Here is a 25161-nt window from a genome sequence, read left to right on the forward strand (position 1 = left end):
TCTTAGCTAAGGCAAGGCCTCGGGCGAGCCGGAGATGTGTCCGTCGTTAAAGGGGGGCCTCGGGCGAGACGGAAATCCCTCGGGGTCGGCTGCCCTTGCCCGAGGCTAGGCTCGGGCGAGGCGTGATCGAGTCGCTCGTATGGACTGATCCCTGACTTAACCGCACCCATCAGGCCTCTGCAGCTTTATGCTGATGGGGGTTACCAGCTGAGAATTAGGCGTCTTGAGGGTACCCCTAATTATGGTCCCCGACAGTAGCCCCCGAGCCTCGAAGGGAGTGTTAGCACTCGCTTGGAGGCTTTCGTCGCACTTTTTTGCAAGGGGACCAGCCTTTCTCGGTTGCATTTTGTTCCGGTGGGTGCGCGTGAGCGCACCCGCCGGGTGTAGCTCCCGAGGCCTCGGAGGAGTGGTTTCACTCCCCCGAGGTCTTAATGCCTTGCGTAATGCTTCGGCTGGTCTGGTTGTTCCCTCATGCGAACTGGTCGTAGCCCGGGTGCACGGTCGGGGCCCAAGTTCTCGGGCTGGTATGTTGACGCTGTCAACGGTTCGGCCGGAGCCGGGTTTGCGAGAGCAGCCCCCGAGCCTCCGCACAGTGCGAGAGGGCGATCAGGGACAGACTCGGCTTTTTTACATACGCCCCTACGTCGCCTTTCCGCAAGGAGGAGGGGGGGAGAGCGCCATGTTACCCTCGATGGGCACCGAACATGGTGTCTCCGGTGAGCTGCAAGCGGGTAATCCGAGTGGACGTCCGTGCCCCGTTCGTTGGGGGTCGGCTAGGGGCCCAGAGGCACGCCCAAAAGTACCTGCGGGTGATCTGCCGGACCCGGTCCCCTGGCGACGGGGTCCGAGGGCTCGATGCCTCCCTCCGATGGGATTCCGTTACAAGATCGCTCCCGCTGGTCTCAGAAATGTCCTAGGGTACCTCGGGAGCGCAGCCCGAGCCTTGGTTATGTATCGAACGTACCCCTGGTCATCCCTCGCTCGGCGTCTGAGGAGACTGTGAACCCTTCGGGGGCCAGCCTTCGAACCCCTGATCAGTAATGGGCGTGGAGCCCGAGTAGCCTGAGGCGGCCGTGGAGCCCTTCGGGGGGCTGGCCTTCGAACCTCTGACCAGTAGTGGGTGTAGGGCCCACGCGATCTGAGGCGACTATTGAACCCCTCGGGGGGCCAGCCTTCGAACCTCTGATCAGTAGGGGGGGCTCGGAGCCCGGTTCCTTCACAGGGAAGGATCCTTTTCGGGGTATCCCCCTTTCCCGGTCCCTGTTGCAAGAGATAGAGAAAGAGGAAAAAAGGAAAAGGATATGAAATCGAACGACGTGGCGTACCTTTTTTGGCGCGGTTATTACGGCGAAGGCGAAGCGTCGCCCGCTTCTCCTGCCAGAAGCGCCGCCTGTCCCGCCGCGGAGTTAATGCGACGGGGTGAGTTGTTGGCAGGGCGGCCGTTGCGCGTGCGCGAGCCGTTCGAGGAACGGCTGTTTCGCTTCGCGTTTTTTGAATCCCGCGTCCGGTCCGGGCGGAGCGCTGGAAACGGTCTCGCCCTGGTCTTTATATACCCGGGAGAGGGTCTGGTGACAGTTCTTCGCTCCGCTTCCTGCCTCTTCCTTTAGGTTTTCGCAACCCGAGAAACTTTAGCCAGAGAAGAGGAAACCGCCCTTCCTGCCCCTTGCGCCGCCATCCCTTCCGTTTTGGTGATGGCTGATCGGGTGACCATAATCTCCTCGCGCGATCCGTGGCCCTTTTCCATGGTGACGGCGAGCGATCTGGAGGAGCTGGTCGGCGAGGGTTTGCTTCGCCCTCTCATCGATGAGCAGCGACCAGAATGGATTCCTCCCATGGGCGGAGTCGCTCCATCCCCACCGCCGGGGTACGTCGTGAGCTTCGTCTCCTTCCACGAGCGGGGATTCGGTGTGCCGACGGGCCGCTTTATGCGGGCAATCCTGTTCCACTATGGGGTGGAGTTGCACAACCTCACCCCTAACTCCATCTCGCAGGCCGCTATCTTCGTAGCGGTGTGCGAAGGGTATTTGGGGATCGCCCCCCATTGGGATTTGTGGACTCATCTCTTCTTCGCCGAGCTTTTTGCCTCGCCGACGGGGGAGAGGAAGGTCCGTGCAGTGGTGCGGGCCGGCGGCTGCACCCTCTTGCTGAGGCAGTCGCGGGCGTCGCAGTACATTCCTGCCATCCTCGTGTCCTCGAACAAGGGGTGGCAGCGCCGGTGGTTCTACCTCCGGAATGACGGTGAGTTGCTCCCGCCGTTCTCCCAGCGAGTAGTCACCGCCGCCACCGACGCCTGGCGTCATGGGACCCCGCACGAGAGACAGAAGAACCTCGAACCCCTTCTCCAGGCCCTGGAGGCGTTGCGGGAGGGGGGACTCACCGCTGCGGGAGTGGTTGCCGCCATCCACCGTCGGAGGGTGCTTCCCTTGGCGAAGCGGCGGCTGCCGCTTTGGGAGATGACCCCGGAGGCTGACTGGGAGGGCTCACGAATGTCCCCTGATCCTCTTCCCTTCGACGCCCTCCAATGGCGGGTGTCGGCTGCGATGGGGAAGCCGGACTCCCACGCCTTCTCCCAGCTTCGGATGCGCCCCGACCAGGGGTGCGTAACTCTGGTGAGTGTTCGCTCCTTCCTTCTTCATGCATTGGGTTGCTCCTGGTTCTTACGATCGGGTTTCTTTCCCCCCTTCTTTAGGAGGTGGGGTGGCACAAGCCCTCCCTGCCACGGGTCCCGGAGGACGCGGTGGACCGAGCAGCGCGGCGGGTCGCCGCGGATGAGAAGAAGAAGAAGAAGGACGCGGAGAAGGCCCGGGCCCGCGAGCGGAGGCGGGCTCGGGACGCCTTGGAGAAGCGCCGTCGCCAGCAGGAGAGGGAGGGACTCCCAAGGGAGCCGTCGCCGGAGACGCCCGACGACGACGATGACGATGATGAGGAGGAGGAGGACGACATGGCCGCCCGTCTCGGCCTCAGCCCCGGCTTGGGGTGTGGCCAGGAGCCGTCGAGCAAGCCCCCGAGCGGGCCGACACCGTCAGTCCCCGGAGTTGGGGCGTCGGGGTCCCGGCCCGAGGCACGGGGGCGACCCGAGAGGTCACCTGACCCCTCGGCTGGAGGAGCTGAGGTGGCTCCGGAGGGCCAGGTCAGGGCGTCTGCTCCCCAGGGGCCGCCGCTCGTACCGGCAGCGCATGGGGGTGACCCTCAAGTCATCGCGACCGTGCCCGGGCAATCTGCTCCCCGGGCATCCAAAGCAAGGGTGGCGCCGAAGTTGCCGGCGAAGCGGACCTCAGCGGCTGTTCCGGGAGCCGGGATCCAATAAACCTCCCCCCATGCGCGGTGGATCATGGCCCGAAGTGGGTAAGTATCTCGGAATGTCTTCGTCTTGGCTTCCCATTCATATGTCTCGGCCGTGATTTTCCTTTTCTTTTTTTTTCTCAGCAAGCGAAGCCATGGCCAGACCGACCTGGCACCCCGGAAGGCCCTTAAGACGGCGCCGGTCTGTGCGGCCAGCGCCGCCCCGGGCCTTGTCGTTCAGCCGACCCTTTCGCAGGGCGTTTCACCGCAGGGGGCTCGGGCGTCGCCTGTCTCTGGGGAGCAGGTTCCCGAGGCTGGCTCTTCTGCCGAGGCGGCCATCGTGATAGGGGAGGCGGCTGACGTCGACGTGGTCCCGAGCCCGCCTGTCATGCCGGCCATGCTGGCGCCTGCCGCTACCGAAGTCGCCGCCGTCCCAGTCGGAGAGCGACCGGTTGCTGCCAGCGTCGGGATGGCTGATGCGTCGGTGCCCAGTGCCTCGGAAGAGGTGGGCGTGGACGCGCGATCCGTCCAGCCGGGCGGCAGCCTCATCGCTGTGCGGCGGAGCCCCGAGGCCCGGTGCCAGTTGCTCCGATTCCGGACCCGCGAGGCCTCGGACCCTATCTTCGTTCTCGACGATGAACAGGAGGACCAGTCCTGGGATGAGCTCCGCGAGCGTGCTGAAGCAACGGTGGGGTCGCTCCGGTCGTCGCTGGAGGTTTTCTGCAGGGACGTCCCCAAAATCCTCCAGGTAACGGTTTCAGGCATACCTTTTCCTTTCTGTGAGCGAGGCGTTCGTCGTGACGCCCTGTTTCCTTCCCCCAGGATCTGACGGATCGGAGCGCCGCCAAGTCGTCGTTCATCCGCCGCGAGGTCGATGTCTGGGGCTCGCTGCGATCCCTGAGGACCTCGCTCGCCGGGGCTACTGCGCGCCTTTCTCAGCAGGATGCCAAGGTAGCGGACCTCCAGTTGCTCTGCGCTGACCTGAGAGCCGAGGCGGCAGCAGCGCGCGCGGAGGCGCAACGGCAGCGGTCGGAGTTCGTCCAGGTCGTCGAGGAGCGGGACCAATCTTGGGGTCGGGCTGCCGAGGCCGAAAGCCGGGCTGAGACCCTCGCGGCCGACCTAGCCGCAGCCCAGGTCGCGGCCTCGGAGCAGCGTGCCCGAGCCAGAGGTACGCCTTGGCCGTCCCTGGTTCTTGTTCTTGTCTGTTTCCTCTGCTTGTGCTTGAGGTCTTTCTTCTGGTTGTTCGCAGAGCTCGAGTCCGCCCTTGACGAGTCCGCCAAGGCGCTCGCCGAGGCGCTTGCCGGAGCTGCCGAGCAGAGGGAGGCTGACCTCGCGGCCATGTCCGAGGCCGTCTCGGACGTTTATCGGATCCTTGGCTCTGGCGACGTCCCTTCAGGAAGCTCCCCTCAAAGCCGCCTTCAAGCCTTGGGTGATCACGCGCGCGGCAGAGTCCGCGAGGCGCTACACCACGGCGTCAGGCGGGCCTTCGCCGTGCTCGCTTCCCATTACGTTGTGGACCTGGAACGGGTTAGTGAGGGGTATTGTCTTCCTGACGAAGACGAAGCTGCCCTGGCAGAAGTTCAGCGGCTCGACGCGGTAGCCGCGGGTCCGAGCGCGGCGCTGGCAACCACCTTTGAGGCGGAGATCCTTCCCTCTGCGCCGTCGCCGGAAGCTGAGATGGACCTTACCGACGGCGGGGACGGAACTGAGGGCGCGGCTCCTTCCCAAGGCGGCGCCTAACTCTTGTTGGAACAGTTTCTGTTGGATGTGCGTCTTACCGCGGTCGCTGAGGCCTGAACACTTTGTTTTTCTTGCATGAAGTCGTACTCTCCTTTCTTTCAATTTGCGTGTCCGGCCTAGCTTGTCAATAATAGGGTGGCTTCTCGAGTTGGGTCATTTTTCGTGGCAGGTGATGAGTGAGGTGTCCCTAACCCGGAGGCATAGGAGTTCCTCGGCTCAGTCGGCCTCGCCACTTACATGTACCCACGTTCGCTCCTCGGGACCCTGCTTCTGACATAGCCGGGAGAACGCAAAAGCCCCTTTTTGATCGAAAATTTTTGATGCGGAGAAGTACACCCAATCTCGACGCAGAGGGGTTCCCCCTTTTTAGCCCCCGAGGGAGGGTCGGGCTCTGCTGAGGCGAGGCCGACCCTTCCTTGACGACTGATACTTGTGTATGAGCGAGGTATACGAACAGCTTGAAAACATCTTAAGGGTAGAAGCGACGTAGCTGTCGGACGTTCCAAGCGTTGCCGTAGACCTCGCCTTGACCGCCGGCCAGCTCGTACGTTCTGGGCTCCAGAACGTCGGCGATGACAGGCGGCCTTTCTCGGGGGTGTGTGCAGCCCCCGGGTACCCCCAGCAAGGGCTCGAGGTGCCGTGCGATGGTCGGGGTTTTCTCCTGGTTGGCTTCGATGCTCTGTTTGGAGATAATGAACTCCAAGACCGTGCCCTGGGACGCCCCGAGGACTCACCTTTCAGGGCTGAGCTTGACACTTTTCGCTTCTTTTAGCTTGTGGATCTCCTCGCCTATCACTCTGCGCTTCTCCTCGTCGAATCGACGCAGAGGCTGCCTGACGGGTCGGGCTCCAGCCCGAATATCCAGCGAGTGCTCGGCGACATCCCTCGGTATGCTGGGCATGTCCGAGGGACTCCACGCAAAGACGTCGGCGTTTGCGTGGAGAAAGTCGACGAGCACTGCTTCCTATTTGGGGTCGAGCCCGGAACCGATCTGGATCTGCTTGGAGGTGTCGCCACTGGGGTCGAGAGGGACGGCCTTAACCGTCTCCGCTGGCTCGAAGTTGCTGGCATGACGCTTCACGTATGGCACCTCTTTGGAGAGGTTCTCCAGGTCGGCGATGAGGGCCTCGGACTCGGCGAGGGCCTCGGCGTACTCCACGCACTCCACGTCGCTTTCGAACGCGTGTTTGTACGTGGGGCCGACGGTGATGACCCCGTTGGGGCCCGGCATCTTGAGCTTCAGGTAGGTGTAGTTGGGGACGGCCATGAACTTCGTGTAGCATGGCCTCCCCAGTACCGCGTGGTAGGTTCCTCGGAACCCGACCACCTCGAACGTCAAAGTCTCCCTTCGGAAGTTGGAGGGCGCTCCGAAGCAGACGGGAAGGTCGAGTCGTCCGAGGGGCTGGACGCGCTTCCCAGGAATGATCCCGTGGAAGGGCGCAGCGCCTGCTCGGACGGAGGACAGATCGACGCGCAGGAGCCTGAGGGTCTCGGCGTAGATGATGTTGAGGCAGCTGCCCCCGTCCATCAGGACCTTGGTGAGCCTGACGTCGCCGACGATGGGGTCGCCGACGACCGGGTATTTCCCCGGGCTCGGCACGTGGTCGGGGTGGTCAGCTTGGTCGAAGGTGATGGGCTTGTCGGACCAGTCTAGGTAGACTGGCACCGCCACCTTCACCGAGCAGACCTCTCGGCGCTCTTGCTTGCGATGCCGAGCCGAGGCATTCGCCGCATGCCCACCGTAGATCATGAAGCAGTTGCGGACCTCGGGGAACTCTCCTGCTTGGTGATCTTCCTTTTTGTCGTCGTCGCGGGCCCTGCCACCTTCTGCGGGCGGCCCGGCCCTGTGGAAGTGGTGCCGAAGCATGACGCACTCTTCGAGGGTGTGCTTGACGGGCCCCTGATGATAGGGGCACGGCTCCTTGAGCATCTTGTCGAAGAGGTTAGCACCTCCGGGGGGCTTCCGAGGGTTCTTGTACTCGGCGGCGGCGACAAGGTCCGCGTCGGCGGCGTCACGTTTCGCTTGCGACTTCTTCTTGCCTTTCTTCTTGGCGCCGCGCGGAGTAGACGCCTCGGGAGCCTCTTCCGATGGGCGGCCCTGGGGCTGCTTGTCCTTTCGGAAGATAGCCTCGACCGCCTCCTGGCCAGAGGCGAACTTGGTGGCGATGTCCATCAGCTCGCTCGCCCTGGTGGGGGTCTTGCGACCCAACTTACTCACCAGGTCGCGGCAGGTGGTGCTGGCAAGGAACGCGCCGATGACATCCGAGTCGGTGATGTTGGGCAGCTCGGTGCGCTGCTTCGAGAATCGCCGGATGTAGTCCCGAAGAGACTCTCCTGGCTGTTGCCGGCAGCTTCGGAGGTCCCAGGAATTCCCGGGGCGCGCGTACGTGCCCTGGAAATTGCCGGCGAAGGCTTGGACCAAGTCATCCCAGTTGGAGATCTGCCCCGGAGGCAGGTGCTCCAACCAGGCGCGAGCAGTGTCGGAGAGGAACAGGGGGAGGTTGCGGATGATGAGGTTGTCGTCGTCCGTTCCACCCAGTTGGCAGGCCAGGCGGTAGTCTGCGAGCCACAGTTCCGGTCTCGTTTCCCCCGAGTACTTTGTGATAGTAGTCGGGCGTCGGAACCGGGTCGGGAACGGCGCCCATCAGATGGCCTGACTGAAGGCCTGCGGACCGAGTGGTTCGGGCGAGGGACTCCGATCCTCTCCACTGTCGTAGCGTCCCCCACGCCTGGGGTGGTAGCCTCGGTGCACCCTTTCGTCGAGGTGGGCCCGACGGTTGCGACGATGGTGCTCGTTGCCGAGGTGGCCCGGGGCCGCAGGCGCGGTGTTGCGCGTGCGCCCGGTGTAGACCGAGGCTTCCCGCATGAATCGGGAAGTCGCGGCATTAGGTTCCGAGGGGTATCCCTGCCTTCGGGAGGCAGAGCTCTCGGCCCGTCGGACCGCAGCGCCTTCCAGGAGATTCTTGAGCTCTCCCTGGATTCGCCGACCCTCGGTGGTTGATGGCTCCGGCATCGCGCGGAGGAGCATCGCTGCGGCTGCCAGGTTCTGACCGACCCCACTGGATGCAGGTGGCGGCCTGACCCTGACGTCGTTGGCGACGCGGTGCTGGAAACCCTGGGGCAGGTGACGTATTTCTCCGGCCGGGGGTTGGCCCGCCCATACCTGCCCGACGTCCTGGCGGATCGACTCAAGCGCTCCTGCTCCCTCTCGAGCCTGGCCTGCGCCCCGCGGACTTGCTCGAGCTATGGGTCGTGACCCCCCGCCGGAACGGGGACCACAGCTAGCTCCCGCGGGATGTCAGCGTGAGGCACCGGCCTAGGGAGATCACCGTCCTCCGGCATGCCGAGATGGTTGCCTTCGGAGGGATCCCCTAGCTCGACGTGGAAACATTCGCGGCTTGGGCCGCAGTCCTCGTCGTCAAGGCTGCGGCTACCGTCGGAACAGTCGGAGAGGAAGTAGTCACATGCGGTCATAAAGTCCCGCATGGCACTGGGGTTGCCAAATCCAGAGAAATCCCAACATATGCTGGGATCGTCATCTTCCTCGGACCCAGAGGGCCCGTAGGTCGAGACGTCCGTCAATCGGTCCCAAGGCGACCGCATACGAAACCCCAGAGGGGTTGCACTCGCCTCAACGAGAGCGCCCGCCAAAGCGAGGTCGCTAGGCGGGTTGAGGCCGAGTCGAAATGACGTAGGATGGGAATCAGTCAGTACCTTTTGGTCGACGAGGAGTGACATAGTCACGTCGGGGACTCATTGCACCGTCATCTTAGGTACGAGGGCGATGTCCTGCAAGCCCTCCGCGAGCGCGCTGGCGTCGTCCACTTGCTCGGGATTGGTGTGTCGCGGGGGGACGGCGCTCGCCTTCGTCTCAAACGCGAGGTCGACACCCGACGCGCCCCCCGTTGGGGCGCTGGGGACGTCGATTCGCTCGACAGCCGACGAAGCGCGGCCTCCCGCTTGGCCTTGGTTGCCCCGCCTCCTCCTCCGTTGGCGGGGGAGAGGACGGGGCGAGCTCGAATGTTGTTCTTCCACCACGCGGGGAAGATATCGTCGATTCCGCCGCCGGCGGGCGGGTTGTCGGCCGCCATTGTCGTTGCCGCGCGGCGGTGGAAGGAGTATCATGTCGTAGCTGCCGACGAAGGACATGAATTCAAGACTCCCGAAACGGAGCACCGTCCTGGGCCGGAGAGGTTGCTGGAGGCTGCCCATCTGGAGCTTGACGGGAAGCTGTTCGTCAGCACGCAGCAGGCCCCTACCTGGCGCGCCAACTGTCGACGTCTCGAGACCGGGGGGTCCCTAAGCCGACGAGTGAGTGTGCCGCGTGCCCCAGCCCAGATGGGTCGAGCGCGTGGGCCCGCGAAGGGGGGAAGCGAGGTGGCCGGAGACGGGCGTGAGAGAGGTGGAAATCCCGCGGCCTTCGTGTTCGTCCCGCGCCCAGGTCGGGTGCGCTTGCAGTAGGGGGTTACAAGCGTCCACGCGGGTGAGGGAAGCGAGCGGCCCCAAGAGAGCGCATGTCCTGTCCTCGTCCCCGCGCGGCCAACCTTCTCTAAGAAGACCCTGGTCCTTCCTTTTATAGGCGTAAGGAGAGGATCCAGGTGTACAATGGGGATGTAGCAGAATGCTACGTGTCTAGCGGAGGGAGAGCTAGCGCCTAAGTACATGCCAATGTGGCAGCCGGAGAGATCTTGGCACCCTGCTGGTGTGATGTCGTGGCTGTCGGAGGAGCAACAGAGCCTGGTGGAGGGACAACTGTCGGAGCGGTTGAGTCCTTGCTGACGTCCCCCTTCTTCCGTAAGGGAGCTGAGAGCCGCCGTCGTCACAGGGCTTGCGGGGCGCCATCATTGCCTATCTGGCGGAGCTAGCCAGATGGGACACCGGTCTGGGGTAGGGTGATGATGGCGCTTCCTGTTGACGTGGCGGGCCTGTGCCCTAGGTCGGGCGACGTGGAGGCTCCTCCGAAGCCGAGGTCGAGTCTGTCTTCCATGGCCGAGGCCGAGCCCGAGCCCCTGGGTCAGGCGAGGCGGAGGTCGTTCGGCAGAGGCCAGGGCGGAGTCCGAGCCCTGGGGTCGGGCGGAGCGGAGTTCGCCGTCTTCCGGGGCCTAGCCCGAGTCCGAGCCCTGGGTCGGGCAGAGCGGAGTTCGCCGTCTTGCGGGGCCTAGCCCAAGTCCGAGCCCTGGGTCGGGCGGAGCGGAGTTCGCCGTCTTCCGGGGCTTAGCCCGAGTCCGAGCCCTGGGTCGGGCGGAGCGGAGTTCGCCGTCTTCCGGGGCTTAGCCCGAGTCCGAGCCCTGGGTCGGGCGGAGCGGAGTTCGCCGTCTTCCGGGGCCTAGCCCGAGTCCGAGCCCTGGGTCGGGCGGAGCGGAGTTCGCCGTCTTCCGGGGCCTAGCCCGAGTCCGAGCCCTGGGTCGGGCGGAGCGGAGTTCGCCGTCTTCCGGGGCCTAGCTCGAGTCCGACCCAGGGCTCGGGTGGAGCGGAGTTCGCCGTCTTCCGGGGCCTAGCCCGAGTCCGAGCCCTGGGTCGGGCGGAGCGGAGTTTCCTATGGCGCCTTTGGCAGGGCCTGACTGCCTGTCAGTCTCACTCTATCAAGTGGCACTGCAGTCGGAGTGGCGCAGGCGGCGCTGTCCTTCTGTCAGACCGGTCAGTGGAGAGGCGAAGTGACGGCGGTCACTTCGGCTCTGCCGGGGGGCGCGCGTCAGGATAAAGGTGTCAGGCTACCTTTGCGTTAAATGCTCCTACGACTCGGTGGGTCGGCGCGGCGATTTAGTCAGGGTTGCTTCTTAGCGAAGGCAAGGCCTCGTGCGAGCCGGAGATGTGTCCGTCGTTAAAGGGGGGCCTCGGGCGAGACGGAAATCCCTCGGGGTCGGCTGCCCTTGCCCGAGGCTAAGCTCGAGCGAGGCGTGATCGAGTCGCTCGTATGGACTGATCCCTGACTTAATCGCACCCATCAGGCCTCTGCAGCTTTATGCTGATGGGGGTTACCAGCTGAGAATTAGGCGTCTTGAGGGTACCCCTAATTATGGTCCCCGACAAGTATACATCATAAACTAGTTCTAATGTGTTTAGCTGCATGGCTATTGTTGGGATCCTATATTTATGAAGGAAATAAAATATTAAATGCGATTTTTTGTTTCTATGCATACAATTCATTTCCTTTCATTGCATATTCTTTCCATCATAAATTCGTGTGCATGCAGCTGGTAGCAGATTTTTACGCAGTATACCGAATTGCATAATTATCTGCACAGTGTAGCATATTAGTATCAGTATATATCATAAAATGGTCATTACGAGTTTAGTTGCATGTCTGTTGCAGCGATCCTAAATTTATGGAGGAAATAAAGCATTTAAAATAGAAACCGCCACACATATCTTTCCTAAATTTACGCGCATGCAAGGGAACGTGTTTAACTCATCCATGCATTTTGCCATAATTTTTGGATCTGTATAAAAATAGAAACTGCATGCATGCGGCTGCCATATTTTTCGAATCTGCCATAAAAGTAGGATCGTAATAACAACCTACCAGAGCTATCAACCTCTCACATTGTCTAGGTATTTACGCTTATAATTGAGAGATTTTATGCTTAAAACTTAAGGTTTTTACGCTCCAACCTGAAGATGCGTCCACCACTGAACAACATGCTAAATTTTTTTACGCAGTGTACCGAATTGCATAAATAGCTACACCGTGTAGTATAATTAGTATAAGTATAAATCATAAACTAGTTCTAATGTGTTTAGCTGCATGGTTGTTGGAGGGATACTATATTTATGAAGCAAATTAAACATTAAATACGATTTTTTGTTTCTATGCATGCAATTCATTTCCTTTCATTGCACATTATTTTCATCATAAATTCGTGCGCATGCAGCTATTAACAGATTTTTACGCAGTAAACTGAATTGCATAATTATCTACACAGTGTAGCATATTTAGTCTCAGTATATATCATTAAATGGTCCTTACGTGTTTAGCTGCATGGCTGTTGCAGCGATCCTAAATTTATGAAGTAAATAAATCATTTAAAAATAGAAACCGCCACACATATTTTTCCTAAATTTACACGCATGCTTTGGATCGTGTTTGACTCATGCATGCATTCCTTTTTTTCGCTAACAGACGTGGGGCAGGTGGCACACCTGACATGCTGGTTGGGCGCGCTGGGTTGAACCAGTTTGTAGGGGTGGTCGGCCTGAGCTTACTTTAACTATTGGAAGCTCAGGCTTCCGTTATACCTGTCAACCGCCATCGCTAATGAATCGATATGGGGCGTGAAAAACTGATCCCTAGCATTGCGGGTTTTCTTTTATAGACGTCTAGACCTGTCGGATTGCACTGTCTGGCCTGGGCTTCCTTTTAGTTATTGGAAGTCAAGTGCTCCTAATATAGGATATATATATATATATATATATATATATATATATATATATATATATATATATATATATATATATATATATATATAACATTGCTAGAGACAGTCGGGCTAGCCCCCTGGATGCAACTGTCCTGACGAACTTTCAGGACCTGTGGAGAGCCCCGCGGCTGGCCGGGAGGAAGGCGTCCCATTCCGCAACGTGGATCCGATTTGAAGGGGATTTGAGTAATAGATTGGAATAGGGATTGGAAGGGGATTTGACTTTTCTAGCTAGAAAATGTTTCTTCACAAGAATGTAACTGAACACCGCGAGCTGAGTGCGTCAGTTGAGACAAAAATTTCAAAGAGTGCCAGGTAGCAAATTTTATTTTTACGCGCTAATAAATCTGGAAGGTCCAGTCTTTTGTGTAAAAAACAATATTCTCCAAAAACATCATACAGTATTTATTAAATTCTAGAATATAAAGTTTTTTAGGACGCTGAGAGTATTTCAATTTTCCCTAGGACGTTATTATTAAGTAACACCAATCTGCAGTTTTATTCCAACAGTAAATTGAACACATCGTTCGCTACATAGTGTGATCCATCCAGGCCATAAATCAAAATCCATACACACCTGCAAACTAAACTAGCATAGAAAAGTTTGCACACACGCCGCCAAACCATCATTCACCAGCAACGTCGATGTCCCGTGGCAGGCGGCGGTGCCCCACGAACGCGGCGGCGCCTTGGACACCATGGCGCTTCGACCCCTGGTCCAGCGGCTGCACCACCATCCCAGTGACCCCGCCGCCGCCTTCGCCCTGCCGTTGCCAGACGTACCCGACGGCCCACGTGAGCGCCGAGACGCCCGCGACGCCGAGCGCGCCCGACGCGAGGAGCCCCGACGCGATGAGCCCCGCGGCCAGCGCGAAGGGTATGAGCACCGGGCTGAAAATCACGAGGGGAGGCGTGGCGAGCGCGAGACCGGTCACGGTCGCAGCCAGCGCGATCCCCGACGCGCACAGCAGCGCGGCACCCAGCGGGACGACGAGTGCGGCCGTGGCCACCGTGGACGTGCGCGGGCTGGCCTGGAGCGCCGATTTCACGTCCAGACCTCGCATCCGCCGCAGCGGGTCTTGCCGCAGCCCGTATGGGTACGGCTGCTGCTGGTGGCCGTGCATCCTCCGCGCTGACGTGGTGGCGATCGCAAGGGCCGTTGGGGCGGCCCCGAGGACGAAGATGCTTACCACTTTATATAGCGTCGAGCTGGATGACAGTATCAGTGTGATGCGCGCGACGCGTGGAGGAGAGGCACCTGACACGTGCAAGCGTGGTCCTGATCATTGGGTGTGTCACCGCTTAAGGCTCTGGTCTCTCCTCTCCTAAAGTCTCCTCCTCGCTCCACGTCTCTCGATCGCTGCTCTCATCCTCGGTAGAGTCTGCACGGTGGCGCGTCGGCATCGGCCCGAAGGGCGCGTGTCATCACCTGCCTCACATCGCGGGGCAAAACTAATTGCCTTGAAGCTCAGCGCTGCAATGGTCTGAATAACGGCTACATAAATCGAACACAAGATACGTGAACGTCTTCATCAAGCGTGGTACAATTAACTTATGGGAGCAGTAACAATTCGGCAGTTTCGCATCAATTACAGACGAAATGGAGTCACATGAATCATCGTGGGATTATACATTTGGAATTTGTCGCTGCATAACACTGAATAACAGATTTGATTAACTCTGAAAGTTGCAGCACATTGTGATAGAAGTGAAACCCTCGTCCTATGTCCTAACCAGGATTAGAAGAAACATGTATATGTTCTCTAATAGTTGGTTAATATGTGTCTTTGATTTCTTACCAATGTATTGTACTTCGTGTTCTTTAAATTTTCGTGTCACATATTTTTACAACATTAATCTGATTGTTACTAACCTTTTCAGAATGCTTGTGTTGCAGTTGAAGAATATCTTTAGGACATCCGTGTGTGACGCTTCGAAGAATAACTAATTTATATAAAAAGGTGAATATTCCACTCTTTTTTAAGAAAAAATTTACTGCTTATATTACTATTTTCTACACTGGAATCAAATGAAAAAATAAAGTTTACCAGCCTCTCTATCATGAAAATTTTATTGTTCTATTATTAATGTTGATATGATGGTGATATTTAGTTGATTGAATTCATTTGAGAACTAATACTATTCCTCACCTCTCTGTCTTATGGAAATCTTAGGAGATGTTTGGTTGGGTTATTTTATATCAATTAAACACACACGCACACCTACACACACGCAAAAAAACATTCACTCAAGCACGATGGCTGGAAAAATGTCCATTAACCTGCTGATTGTTGTCACTCTCTGTTGAGTGCCAAAATAGGAAGGGCGGACGGTCCATGGTCCGGATGGTCCGCGACAGTAGCGCGAACGGTCCGCGCGCGCAGAGCCAGTTAGGGTTTTGAGTTTCTTGCTATGATTGTTAGCTAAATTCACGGAATTAACTTGGGAGATTAGCTTCTAACGGGTCCAGACCTCCTCTTTATATAGATGAAGGGCTACGACCGATTGAACCTCCCACAATTGATCAAATCAAATCTATTTATCAGTTTTACCTTTTCGTTCTTCCAATTCCTAGGAGTAGAAGTAATCTAGCCTTAGGATTAGATATAGTTTAGTCTTCAACAACAATCTCTACTCGGCTCTATGCCAATCAGAGGAGCACCGGGCAGCCTGCCGACCCAGAGCAACCCCTTGGAACTCTCCCCCTCGACGGGTTCTCTCCTAGGACGAGTTCTAGGGTTCTTCGTGGAGAAGAAGACCCTCTGCACTATCGCGGACCCATCCGACCCTGTGCCGCGAACCGTCCGCTCCTCCACAGAGAGCCCCGCCAGGTGGTCTGTTCTCGTGTTTGGCGCCGGATCGGTGCCAACACACTTTTTGGCGACTCCGATGGGGGTGTCTAGATCTGCTAAAAATCGACCCATAGATGGCTGGTTCCAAGGATCACACCAAGGTCTCCGCCACCAACATCATCAAGCTGGCCATGGAGGCACTCCCGGCTGATGACCAAAGACCTTTTGAGGACCTCGTGATGCGCGATGTGAAGGAGGTGATGCGGCATTGGAACGAACAACGCGCCAAGGAGGAGGCGGAACTGCTGCATAAACTCTCCGAATGACGCAAAGAGGCGGTGGAAAAGTACTTATCACACTTCACAGTGGATCGCCACCAGAAGATCATCCGTCAAGGGAAGATCGATATAGAATCTCTCCTACCTTCGCTTCAGGGTCATGCTGTAAGTGCTCCAGATCTATCTCTTACGACTTTCATGGATCAACGAGGAGATTAGTTAAAGCAATATGTAGATGAATCTATTAAAATGCATATACGTTCATATGAGAAATCAACTGCTCCTAGTTTTCCTTCGCGTGAGTCTAATTTAGAGCCGCCCGCACCAAGCACATCAGCTACAAATGGGTCGCCATGGCCTGGCCATCATATGGTATACCGATGCACGCGTTCGTGTCACCATCACAGCCGCCGCCACTAGGCACGCGACAGGTTCTGGACGCGGCCGGACCGTCCGAGCATCATCTCAGACAGCCTAGCTACATCGTGGACCGTTCGGCGTATTTCGTCGGACCATCCGCCCCGACACAAGCCCACACACATATCGCTCAGGTCACACCATGCATGGTTAGATAATACGGGTACAACCCCAGACAATTCAGCCCTGTCGCGGACCGTTCGGTACATTACACCAGACCGTCTGGATATGTCGTAGACCCTCCGATACCTTACACCGAACCGTCCGGATATTGCATGAACCGACTAGCGTATTACGCCGAACCGTCTGACTCTACACGAGTCCACGCGTAGACCGCCCAAGTCACACCATATATGACCGAACCGTCCGGGTATAGCCCTGGATCATTCGGCCCGATCACGGACCGTCCAGCCCTTTACGACAGACGGTGCGGGTACCAGACTACCCAGGCAGCACCATATACGGCTGGATAGTCTGGATATAACTTTGGACCGTTCAGCCCAGTCGCGGACTGTTCGACCCCTTACACCGGACCTTCCGGGTATGCGTATGCAGAACCGAGAGCTGCACAATACACAAAGTCCCCATACTCATCGCAGCAACATTATGGTGCCCCACCAGCAACACATTATAACCATGCCATACCACCTCATGGACATAGGGCTGAATACTGTTCGGCCACTAGAGAGCCTGAGAGGTATAGGGCAGGAGCTGGTGACATTAATAGGACACCTAACACACACCTCAGACGTCCCTGGGAAGAAAGCCGACAGAGTGATGTCAGGCAACCTGAGATTTCCACCGACAAACTTAATGGATGGTTACTAGACATGGCGAAGAGGATCAGAGACGAGGTAGCCGGGATGTTCAGGGACAAAGTCGGTGTTAGTGTGTCAGGTACAGGGCAATCGTATCGGAAGCCTTATAGCCACCGATTCGACACTGTGCCGTATCCACAGGGGACTAGGATACCATACTTCTCTAATTTTTTTGGTGAAGGTGGGAAAAGCACGCACGAACATATAAGCCAATTCATAGAACACTTAGGAGAATTGGTTGATGGGGAAGCCTACTGTGTTCGTTTATTCTCGTTGTACCTTACCGATATCGCATTGGTGTGGTACGCAGCTCTACCACCTAACTCTATTAACTCTTGGGAAGAATTAGAGCGGAAATTTCATGAACACTTCTTCTCAGGAGAACACGAGTTAGAATTACCTGATTTAGCTTCAATTCGATAGGGGCCTGAAGAATCGGTTAATGACTATATCCGGAGGTTTCGGGACACTAGAAATCGATGCTTTCAGATCCATGTCGCGGAAAAACAACTAATAGAGCTGGTCTTCAATGGGTTGTGACCTTACTTAAAAGAGAAATTAGATGGCACCCAATCCTTTCGTTAGTACAGTTGCACTAGCGTCTTTGACCTGTGAAAGTCAAAGTAAAGAAGCGCCAAAATCGGCTAGCCATAAGATGCATATAGTAGGGTGCGATAATTCGGATGATGAATCCATAGATGTATATACTGCCGAACGTGTTTGACCAACACAGGCTAAACCTTCTTCATGTTCTTATTTACAGTCGATTCAAAAGAATCGGCAAGAAGAAGTTAAATTTACTTTTAATGTTGCAAAATGCGATAATATATTTGACGAACTGTTAAGAAATGGCAACATTAAATTAATGCATACTATTACTCCTCCCGAAGAATTGAAAAGATGAGCTTACTGCAAATGGCATAATTCTTTTTCCCATGTCACCAATGATTGTAACGTTTTTCGAAGATAGATACAATCGACCATAAATGAGGGCCGGTTGTGTTTTCAGGAGATGCAAGTGTACACACAACCATTTCCTATCAATACAATAGAGCTAGCAAAAAAGGGTCCTGGTTCAGCCAGAAGTGGTTGATAAAGGCAAAGGAAAACACATCATCATTGGTGATCCTCGCACGTCGAATATATCACAAGGAGGAATTGGCGTGGGGGTGCAGGCTCAATCGAACAGTCAAGCAAAGGTCCCTGCCTTGAGCATTGCGGACTATCCGGCACCTACGCGCAAACTGTCTGATGCTCATGTGTAATACCCAAAAAATGTAAATAGTGAAAATAGAGGAGAGCCCAATATTTTGTGAACTATACTTATCATCACATGTGAATATCATATGTAAAAACAAATAATTAATAAATGATGTGCCACTAAATTATGCATCATGCTGGAATTTTATTTTGTGTGCCTTCTGTGACAATATAAAAGTAATATATTAATACCAAAGTTTGGGAATTTAACCCTAGTTTGCAAATTAGAGGTTAGAGAAGAGAAGGAAAATGTTATATAAAAAAAATAATAATAAATAAATAGATATAAAAATAATTGGACCTTTCATATTATTAGTTTCAATGTGTACATTTAAAATGAGTATAATCTTACAATTTGAATTGAATTCAAATTTGAATTATAAAAACAAAGAGGAAAGTAAATTCAGAAAAAGGAAAATAAAAAGGGAAAGGTGAAAAACGTGCATGGGCCCAAACCACCTCTTTGGCCCACTTCACTTCCTTCCGCGCGCGGCCCACCTCCCGCTTTTCCCCGCGCGCGGCCCAGCTGTTCACCTGCGCGCCTACCTCTCCTTGGTGACACTGACGCGTGGGGCCCTAGAGTCGGACCCGTCTCCTCCGCGTCGCGCGCCCAGGATGCGGAACTCTCCGTAACAAACCTTGCCGGCGAACCCGCGTCTGTTGCAGCTGAATCACGAGCATCGCGGGATTCTAACCTCCCCTGGACGGTATATGAGCGTGGCCGCCTCCCCTCACAATCAACCGAGGCGCCTCGTGCTGGGAGCCATCCCCGTAGACCAAATCTGAGAGAGGAGTGGATGCCGCCGCGGCTATTCTTGCCGTCGTCGTGATTCCGCTCATCTACCTTCGCTCGGTGTGCGTGGCATGGTCATCGAAGATCTCCAGGGCGCGTTGAAGCTCGTTATGGCGACGCCGGGCGGGATGGCTCTCTCTGTCACCGAAATTTCACCGGAACTGAATCTCTATTGTCGGGTGCCGCCGCCGCCAAAACTTCGCACCATATCGCCGCTCCCCCTGTTTTGTGCCCGGAGGAACTCGCGGATTCGTGCGCAACCTCATCGCCGACTATTTTGGACTTGTGGTTGGCTCGGGCCACCTCGATTGCTCACCGGTGTCCCAGCTCCGCCTCGGATCCGCTTTGCACCGTCGACTGGCCGCAACACGGTTCCAATTGCCGGTAACAACTTCCCCTATGTCTCACCGTAGCTCTGCATTTGTATAGTTTACCTACAATCGGACTCTGGGGCCCTGAATTGCCGTATCCGGTTACTCCGGCGAGGAGCGCCGCCGTAGCGCGTGCGGCAACCTCGCTGTCGTGGCGTGTGGTTGGGGATGAGAGCCTAGCCGTCGATTGAGCAATCAAGGGTGCAGGTTAGATCGGGAGGGCGGATCAGGCCAGGGTAAATGCGGATCGTCCGATCGCGATCGGACGGGTCGGGGCGATCGCAGGGGATTTTAAATCCAAACCGTAGATTTGTAATCGTGCGGTGCCTACTGGGTACCGATTCGTTTCGAAGCCGGTCTAATCGTAGCCGTAGAACTTTAATCCAACGGCCGGGATTGGCCCGTACCCCTTCGCGGGTACGTTTTACAAAAGAAACCCCGCCAAACTTTGAAACCAACCCGCCATCCGCGCGGGGATTAAGTCTGAGTCTTCAGATAAATTGCGCTAAGGCCCCTGTCTTTCTCAGATTTATTGCGCCCAGTCCAGAGCCGAGTTAAATTGATTAAATGAATTGGAAATTGGATTTTTAATATGAAAATAAACCCTAGAACTTCAATAATTCATAGAAAATGCATATGAACTCCAAATTACTTCATTCCAGTTCCTAAAATTTTGTAATAATGTTGTTCATTACATAGCACCTCTGTTTTAACATGAAAATGGTATTAAAATTTATTTCTTAACTAATCTTGTATCAAATACATAAAACCTTAGGAAATTCGTATCTCCTTCGTTTTAAATCCGATTTGACTCGTTCCAGTTGCGTTAGTCTCGTAGCAACGCGTAGATTATTATTACTCAGTTTATTCTTATGTTTGTTGTGATGTTAATTTTGCCTATACCATATTTGTTTGTATTGCTACGACTAGTGTGAGGTCACGAGTCACCTGAAGATCATCCTGGTACCTGGAATCTCAAGTCTCAGGCAAGTTGTGCCCTTGATCACTTTTTTTTTACCCAGCCATGTTCTAATTAATCATAATGATCTGCATAGGTTAATTTTGATGGGACCCAATAGGTTACCCTAGTTTGATTATCTTTATACCTTGTTACCACTGAACTTTTTGGGTAGTACTTGCTAGTGCTTTATGTGGTTTTGGGTATGAAGATACATTACTCATGATTATACTTTTGTTATCCGTTGTTATTTATCGTTCATGATAAGATCATTATGTTAATTGGAACATGGAGCGACCACCCGGGAAAACAGTGCTACCACAAGGGTATAATGGGACGCCCTTGGCTGATTAATTAGGAAAGCTAGTGGAGGACTACCTTACCCGAAAGGGGCAAGGGCAGTAGGGGAGTGGTCAGTGTAGGGAGGCCCTCGGGAGGATTTTGCTGCGATGGCGGTCCTGCAAGGGAATTCCTGCATTGGAGCTTCCTATAAACTGTAGCGGGTTTTCTGAAGCTAGTGGAACTTTGTAAAGGCCTCGTAGTGTTACCCTGCCTCGCCTCCTCGGTAGAGGTGTATGGGAAGTCGTGATCCCTTGGCAGATGGGTAACATGACTTGTGGGTAAAGATGCGCCACCTCTGCAGAGTGTAAAACTGGTATACTAGCCGTGCTCACGGTCATGAGCAGCTCGGACCCTCACATGATTAAACTATGGAACTTAAATTCAATTTGTCATATGCATTGCATCGCAGGTGATGTTGTTACTTTGGTTCTACTGCTTAATTGGGTTGGTATTTACTTATACTTAGTAATTGCTAATAAAATCTTGACCAACTTTAAAAGCAATGCTCAGCTCTAACCATCCTCTTTGGTAAGCCTTACACTTCACATGAACTCACACTTTGGCGAGTTCATTCACATTATTCCCCACAACTTGTTGAGCGATGAACATATGTGAGCTCACTCTTGCTGTCTCACACCCCCCCCCCCACAGGTCAAGAGCAGGTACCACAGGATGAGGCGCGTGGAGGATGCTGTGATGAGTTCGTGAGTGGTCTAGGTCGTCGTCGCCCAGTCAACTTTGGGTTGCTGGATCGTTTCCTCATATGATGTAATTATTTAATTATTTTTTGTACAGAACTCCTGTTATATAGTAAAGATGTGACATTCGATCCTGTGCCACTATGCATCATATGTGTGAGACTTGGTCCCAGCACACCTGGTGTTTATGTTCGCGCCCGGGTTTTTGACCCCTAAAATCCGGGTGTGACAGAAGTGGTATCAGAGGAATGTTGACTGTAGGACGAAACCTAGATAGAACTGGACAACCAATATTTACTTACCTTTGCTACTCTGATTCTTTTCTAAACTTTTCTTAATCTTTTCTCATCTATTTCCGCTTTACTCTGATTATTCTTACCTTTTCATTCTAAAGACAAATGTGGATTTCACACTTTGAAATCCTGTGCCTAAAGTGACTTTAGGAATAGGAGACCTACTCTTAGGAACAAAAACAAAACTATTTTTATAGGTATTTGTATGCTTGAATGTTTGTTCTTATGATACTTGTTTGATTTGGATCTTTGATTGAGTGTGATTAGTTGTGGAGTAATGTCCACAATCACATCTGCATATACATATAAAAAAACCGTTATAAAAATATCCAAATAAACTAGGAATCTAGCCTAGCAAAATCCATCTTATCTTGAAAAAGTCTATCCCACACTCATAGATCCATCTTATCCTAAAAGAAAATAGATTCTCATCTTATCTTGAAAAGATTTATCTTATCTGACCTCAAAAGATTCTACCTTATCCTTATGAATTCATCTTACCCCAATAAGCATATTTACCCTACACTAGTAATAACCATGATCTAATCCAAAGTAATTAGACACTAACTAGTTTAATATAGTCATACCAATCTAATCTAGATCCCATCTAATCTTATATGATCTAATCTAATGTGGCTACTTAAACATGATAATTAATACTGGTGAAATAGATTAGACACTACTAGCTACGTTTTAACCTAAATTGATGCCTTATAACAACTTGGCCGTACACAACTACTTAACATACACGATGGGTTGTCTAAACCATCCATTCCAACCTAAACATCAAACCAGATCTTGACCTACCTCATGTGGCTTATCCTACCCACATATATCTACATGACCCTAAAACCTAGCTGGAGACACCAAGACCGAAAGAAAGGAAAAGATCAACGTCAAGGCAAGAAGGGAGGTAGACCAGATCTCCAAATGAGATAAGACCCATCATTTGCGATGAAAAGCTTTCCTTACCATGAACCTTCTTATCACCAAACTATTCTTTCCCTAACCTATCCATCTCTTATATCCTACATAATAAGTAGTTGGATACCTATGCTCTCCTAAATCACCCACTATGGAAAAAATGTGAAACTCTGAATTTTTGAACCAATTAGAAATTAAAGGCTAAAATCACAAACCAATTCTTTTATATCCCTTTTCTTACAAATCTCGAGGACGAGATTATTTTTAAGGGGGGTAGGATTTGTAATACCCAAAAAATGTAAATAGTGAAAATAGAGGAGAGCCCAATATTTTGTGAACTATACTTATCATCACATGTGAATATCATATGTAAAAACAAATAATTAATAAATGATGTGCCACTAAATTATGCATCATGCTGGAATTTTATTTTGTGTGCCTTCTGTGACAATATAAAAGTAATATATTAATACCAAAGTTTGGGAATTTAACCCTAGTTTGCAAATTAGAGGTTAGAGAAGAGAAGGAAAATGTTATATAAAAAAAATAATAATAAATAAATAGATATAAAAATAATTGGACCTTTCATATTATTAGTTTCAATGTGTACATTTAAAATGAGTATAATCTTACAATTTGAATTGAATTCAAATTTGAATTATAAAAACAAAGAGGAAAGTAAATTCAGAAAAAGGAAAATAAAAAGGGAAAGGTGAAAAACGTGCATGGGCCCAAACCACCTCTTTGGCCCACTTCACTTCCTTCCGCGCGCGGCCCACCTCCCGCTTTTCCCCGCGCGCGGCCCAGCTGTTCACCTGCGCGCCTACCTCTCCTTGGTGACACTGACGCGTGGGGCCCTAGAGTCGGACCCGTCTCCTCCGCGTCGCGCGCCCAGGATGCGGAACTCTCCGTAACAAACCTTGCCGGCGAACCCGCGTCTGTTGCAGCTGAATCACGAGCATCGCGGGATTCTAACCTCCCCTGGACGGTATATGAGCGTGGCCGCCTCCCCTCACAATCAACCGAGGCGCCTCGTGCTGGGAGCCATCCCCGTAGACCAAATCTGAGAGAGGAGTGGATGCCGCCGCGGCTATTCTTGCCGTCGTCGTGATTCCGCTCATCTACCTTCGCTCGGTGTGCGTGGCATGGTCATCGAAGATCTCCAGGGCGCGTTGAAGCTCGTTATGGCGACGCCGGGCGGGATGGCTCTCTCTGTCACCGAAATTTCACCGGAACTGAATCTCTATTGTCGGGTGCCGCCGCCGCCAAAACTTCGCACCATATCGCCGCTCCCCCTGTTTTGTGCCCGGAGGAACTCGCGGATTCGTGCGCAACCTCATCGCCGACTATTTTGGACTTGTGGTTGGCTCGGGCCACCTCGATTGCTCACCGGTGTCCCAGCTCCGCCTCGGATCCGCTTTGCACCGTCGACTGGCCGCAACACGGTTCCAATTGCCGGTAACAACTTCCCCTATGTCTCACCGTAGCTCTGCATTTGTATAGTTTACCTACAATCGGACTCTGGGGCCCTGAATTGCCGTATCCGGTTACTCCGGCGAGGAGCGCCGCCGTAGCGCGTGCGGCAACCTCGCTGCCGTGGCGTGTGGTTGGGGATGAGAGCCTAGCCGTCGATTGAGCAATCAAGGGTGCAGGTTAGATCGAAAGGGCGGATCAGGCCAGGGTAAATGCGGATCGTCCGATCGCGATCGGACGGGTCGGGGCGATCGCAGGGGATTTTAAATCCAAACCGTAGATTTGTAATCGTGCGGTGCCTACTGGGTACCGATTCGTTTCGAAGCCGGTCTAATCGTAGCCGTAGAACTTTAATCCAACGGCCGGGATTGGCCCGTACCCCTTCGCGGGTACGTTTTACAAAAGAAACCCCGCCAAACTTTGAAACCAACCCGCCATCCGCGCGGGGATTAAGTCTGAGTCTTCAGATAAATTGCGCTAAGGCCCCTGTCTTTCTCAGATTTATTGCGCCCAGTCCAGAGCCGAGTTAAATTGATTAAATGAATTGGAAATTGGATTTTTAATATGAAAATAAACCCTAGAACTTCAATAATTCATAGAAAATGCATATGAACTCCAAATTACTTCATTCCAGTTCCTAAAATTTTGTAATAATGTTGTTCATTACATAGCACCTCTGTTTTAACATGAAAATGGTATTAAAATTTATTTCTTAACTAATCTTGTATCAAATACATAAAACCTTAGGAAATCCGTATCTCCTTCGTTTTAAATCCGATTTGACTCGTTCCAGTTGCGTTAGTCTCGTAGCAACGCGTAGATTATTATTACTCAGTTTATTCTTATGTTTGTTGTGATGTTAATTTTGCCTATACCATATTTGTTTGTATTGCTACGACTAGTGTGAGGTCACGAGTCACCTGAAGATCATCCTGGTACCTGGAATCTCAAGTCTCAGGCAAGTTGTGCCCTTGATCACTTTTTTTTTACCCAGCCATGTTCTAATTAATCATAATGATCTGCATAGGTTAATTTTGATGGGACCCAATAGGTTACCCTAGTTTGATTATCTTTATACCTTGTTACCACTGAACTTTTTGGGTAGTACTTGCTAGTGCTTTATGTGGTTTTGGGTATGAAGATACATTACTCATGATTATACTTTTGTTATCCGTTGTTATTTATCGTTCATGATAAGATCATTATGTTAATTGGAACATGGAGCGACCACCCGGGAAAACAGTGCTACCACAAGGGTATAATGGGACGCCCTTGGCTGATTAATTAGGAAAGCTAGTGGAGGA

The 25161-nt window shown here is 53.3% G+C and overlaps 1 protein-coding gene across 1 annotated transcript; it reads right to left on the minus strand.

Annotated features, from left to right (window-relative positions):
* Positions 1 to 12936: 12936 nt before the first annotated feature.
* On the minus strand, positions 12937 to 13609 carry LOC100286327 (uncharacterized). The gene has a single exon (NM_001159214.2). It carries the CDS (start codon positions 13562 to 13564, stop codon positions 13067 to 13069), a length of 498 nt encoding a protein of 165 aa, NP_001152686.2. The 5' UTR covers positions 13565 to 13609; the 3' UTR covers positions 12937 to 13066.
* Positions 13610 to 25161: the final 11552 nt, after the last annotated feature.

This window comes from Zea mays, chromosome 9 (assembly GCF_902167145.1).
Source record: "Zea mays cultivar B73 chromosome 9, Zm-B73-REFERENCE-NAM-5.0, whole genome shotgun sequence".
NCBI lineage: Eukaryota > Viridiplantae > Streptophyta > Magnoliopsida > Poales > Poaceae > Zea > Zea mays.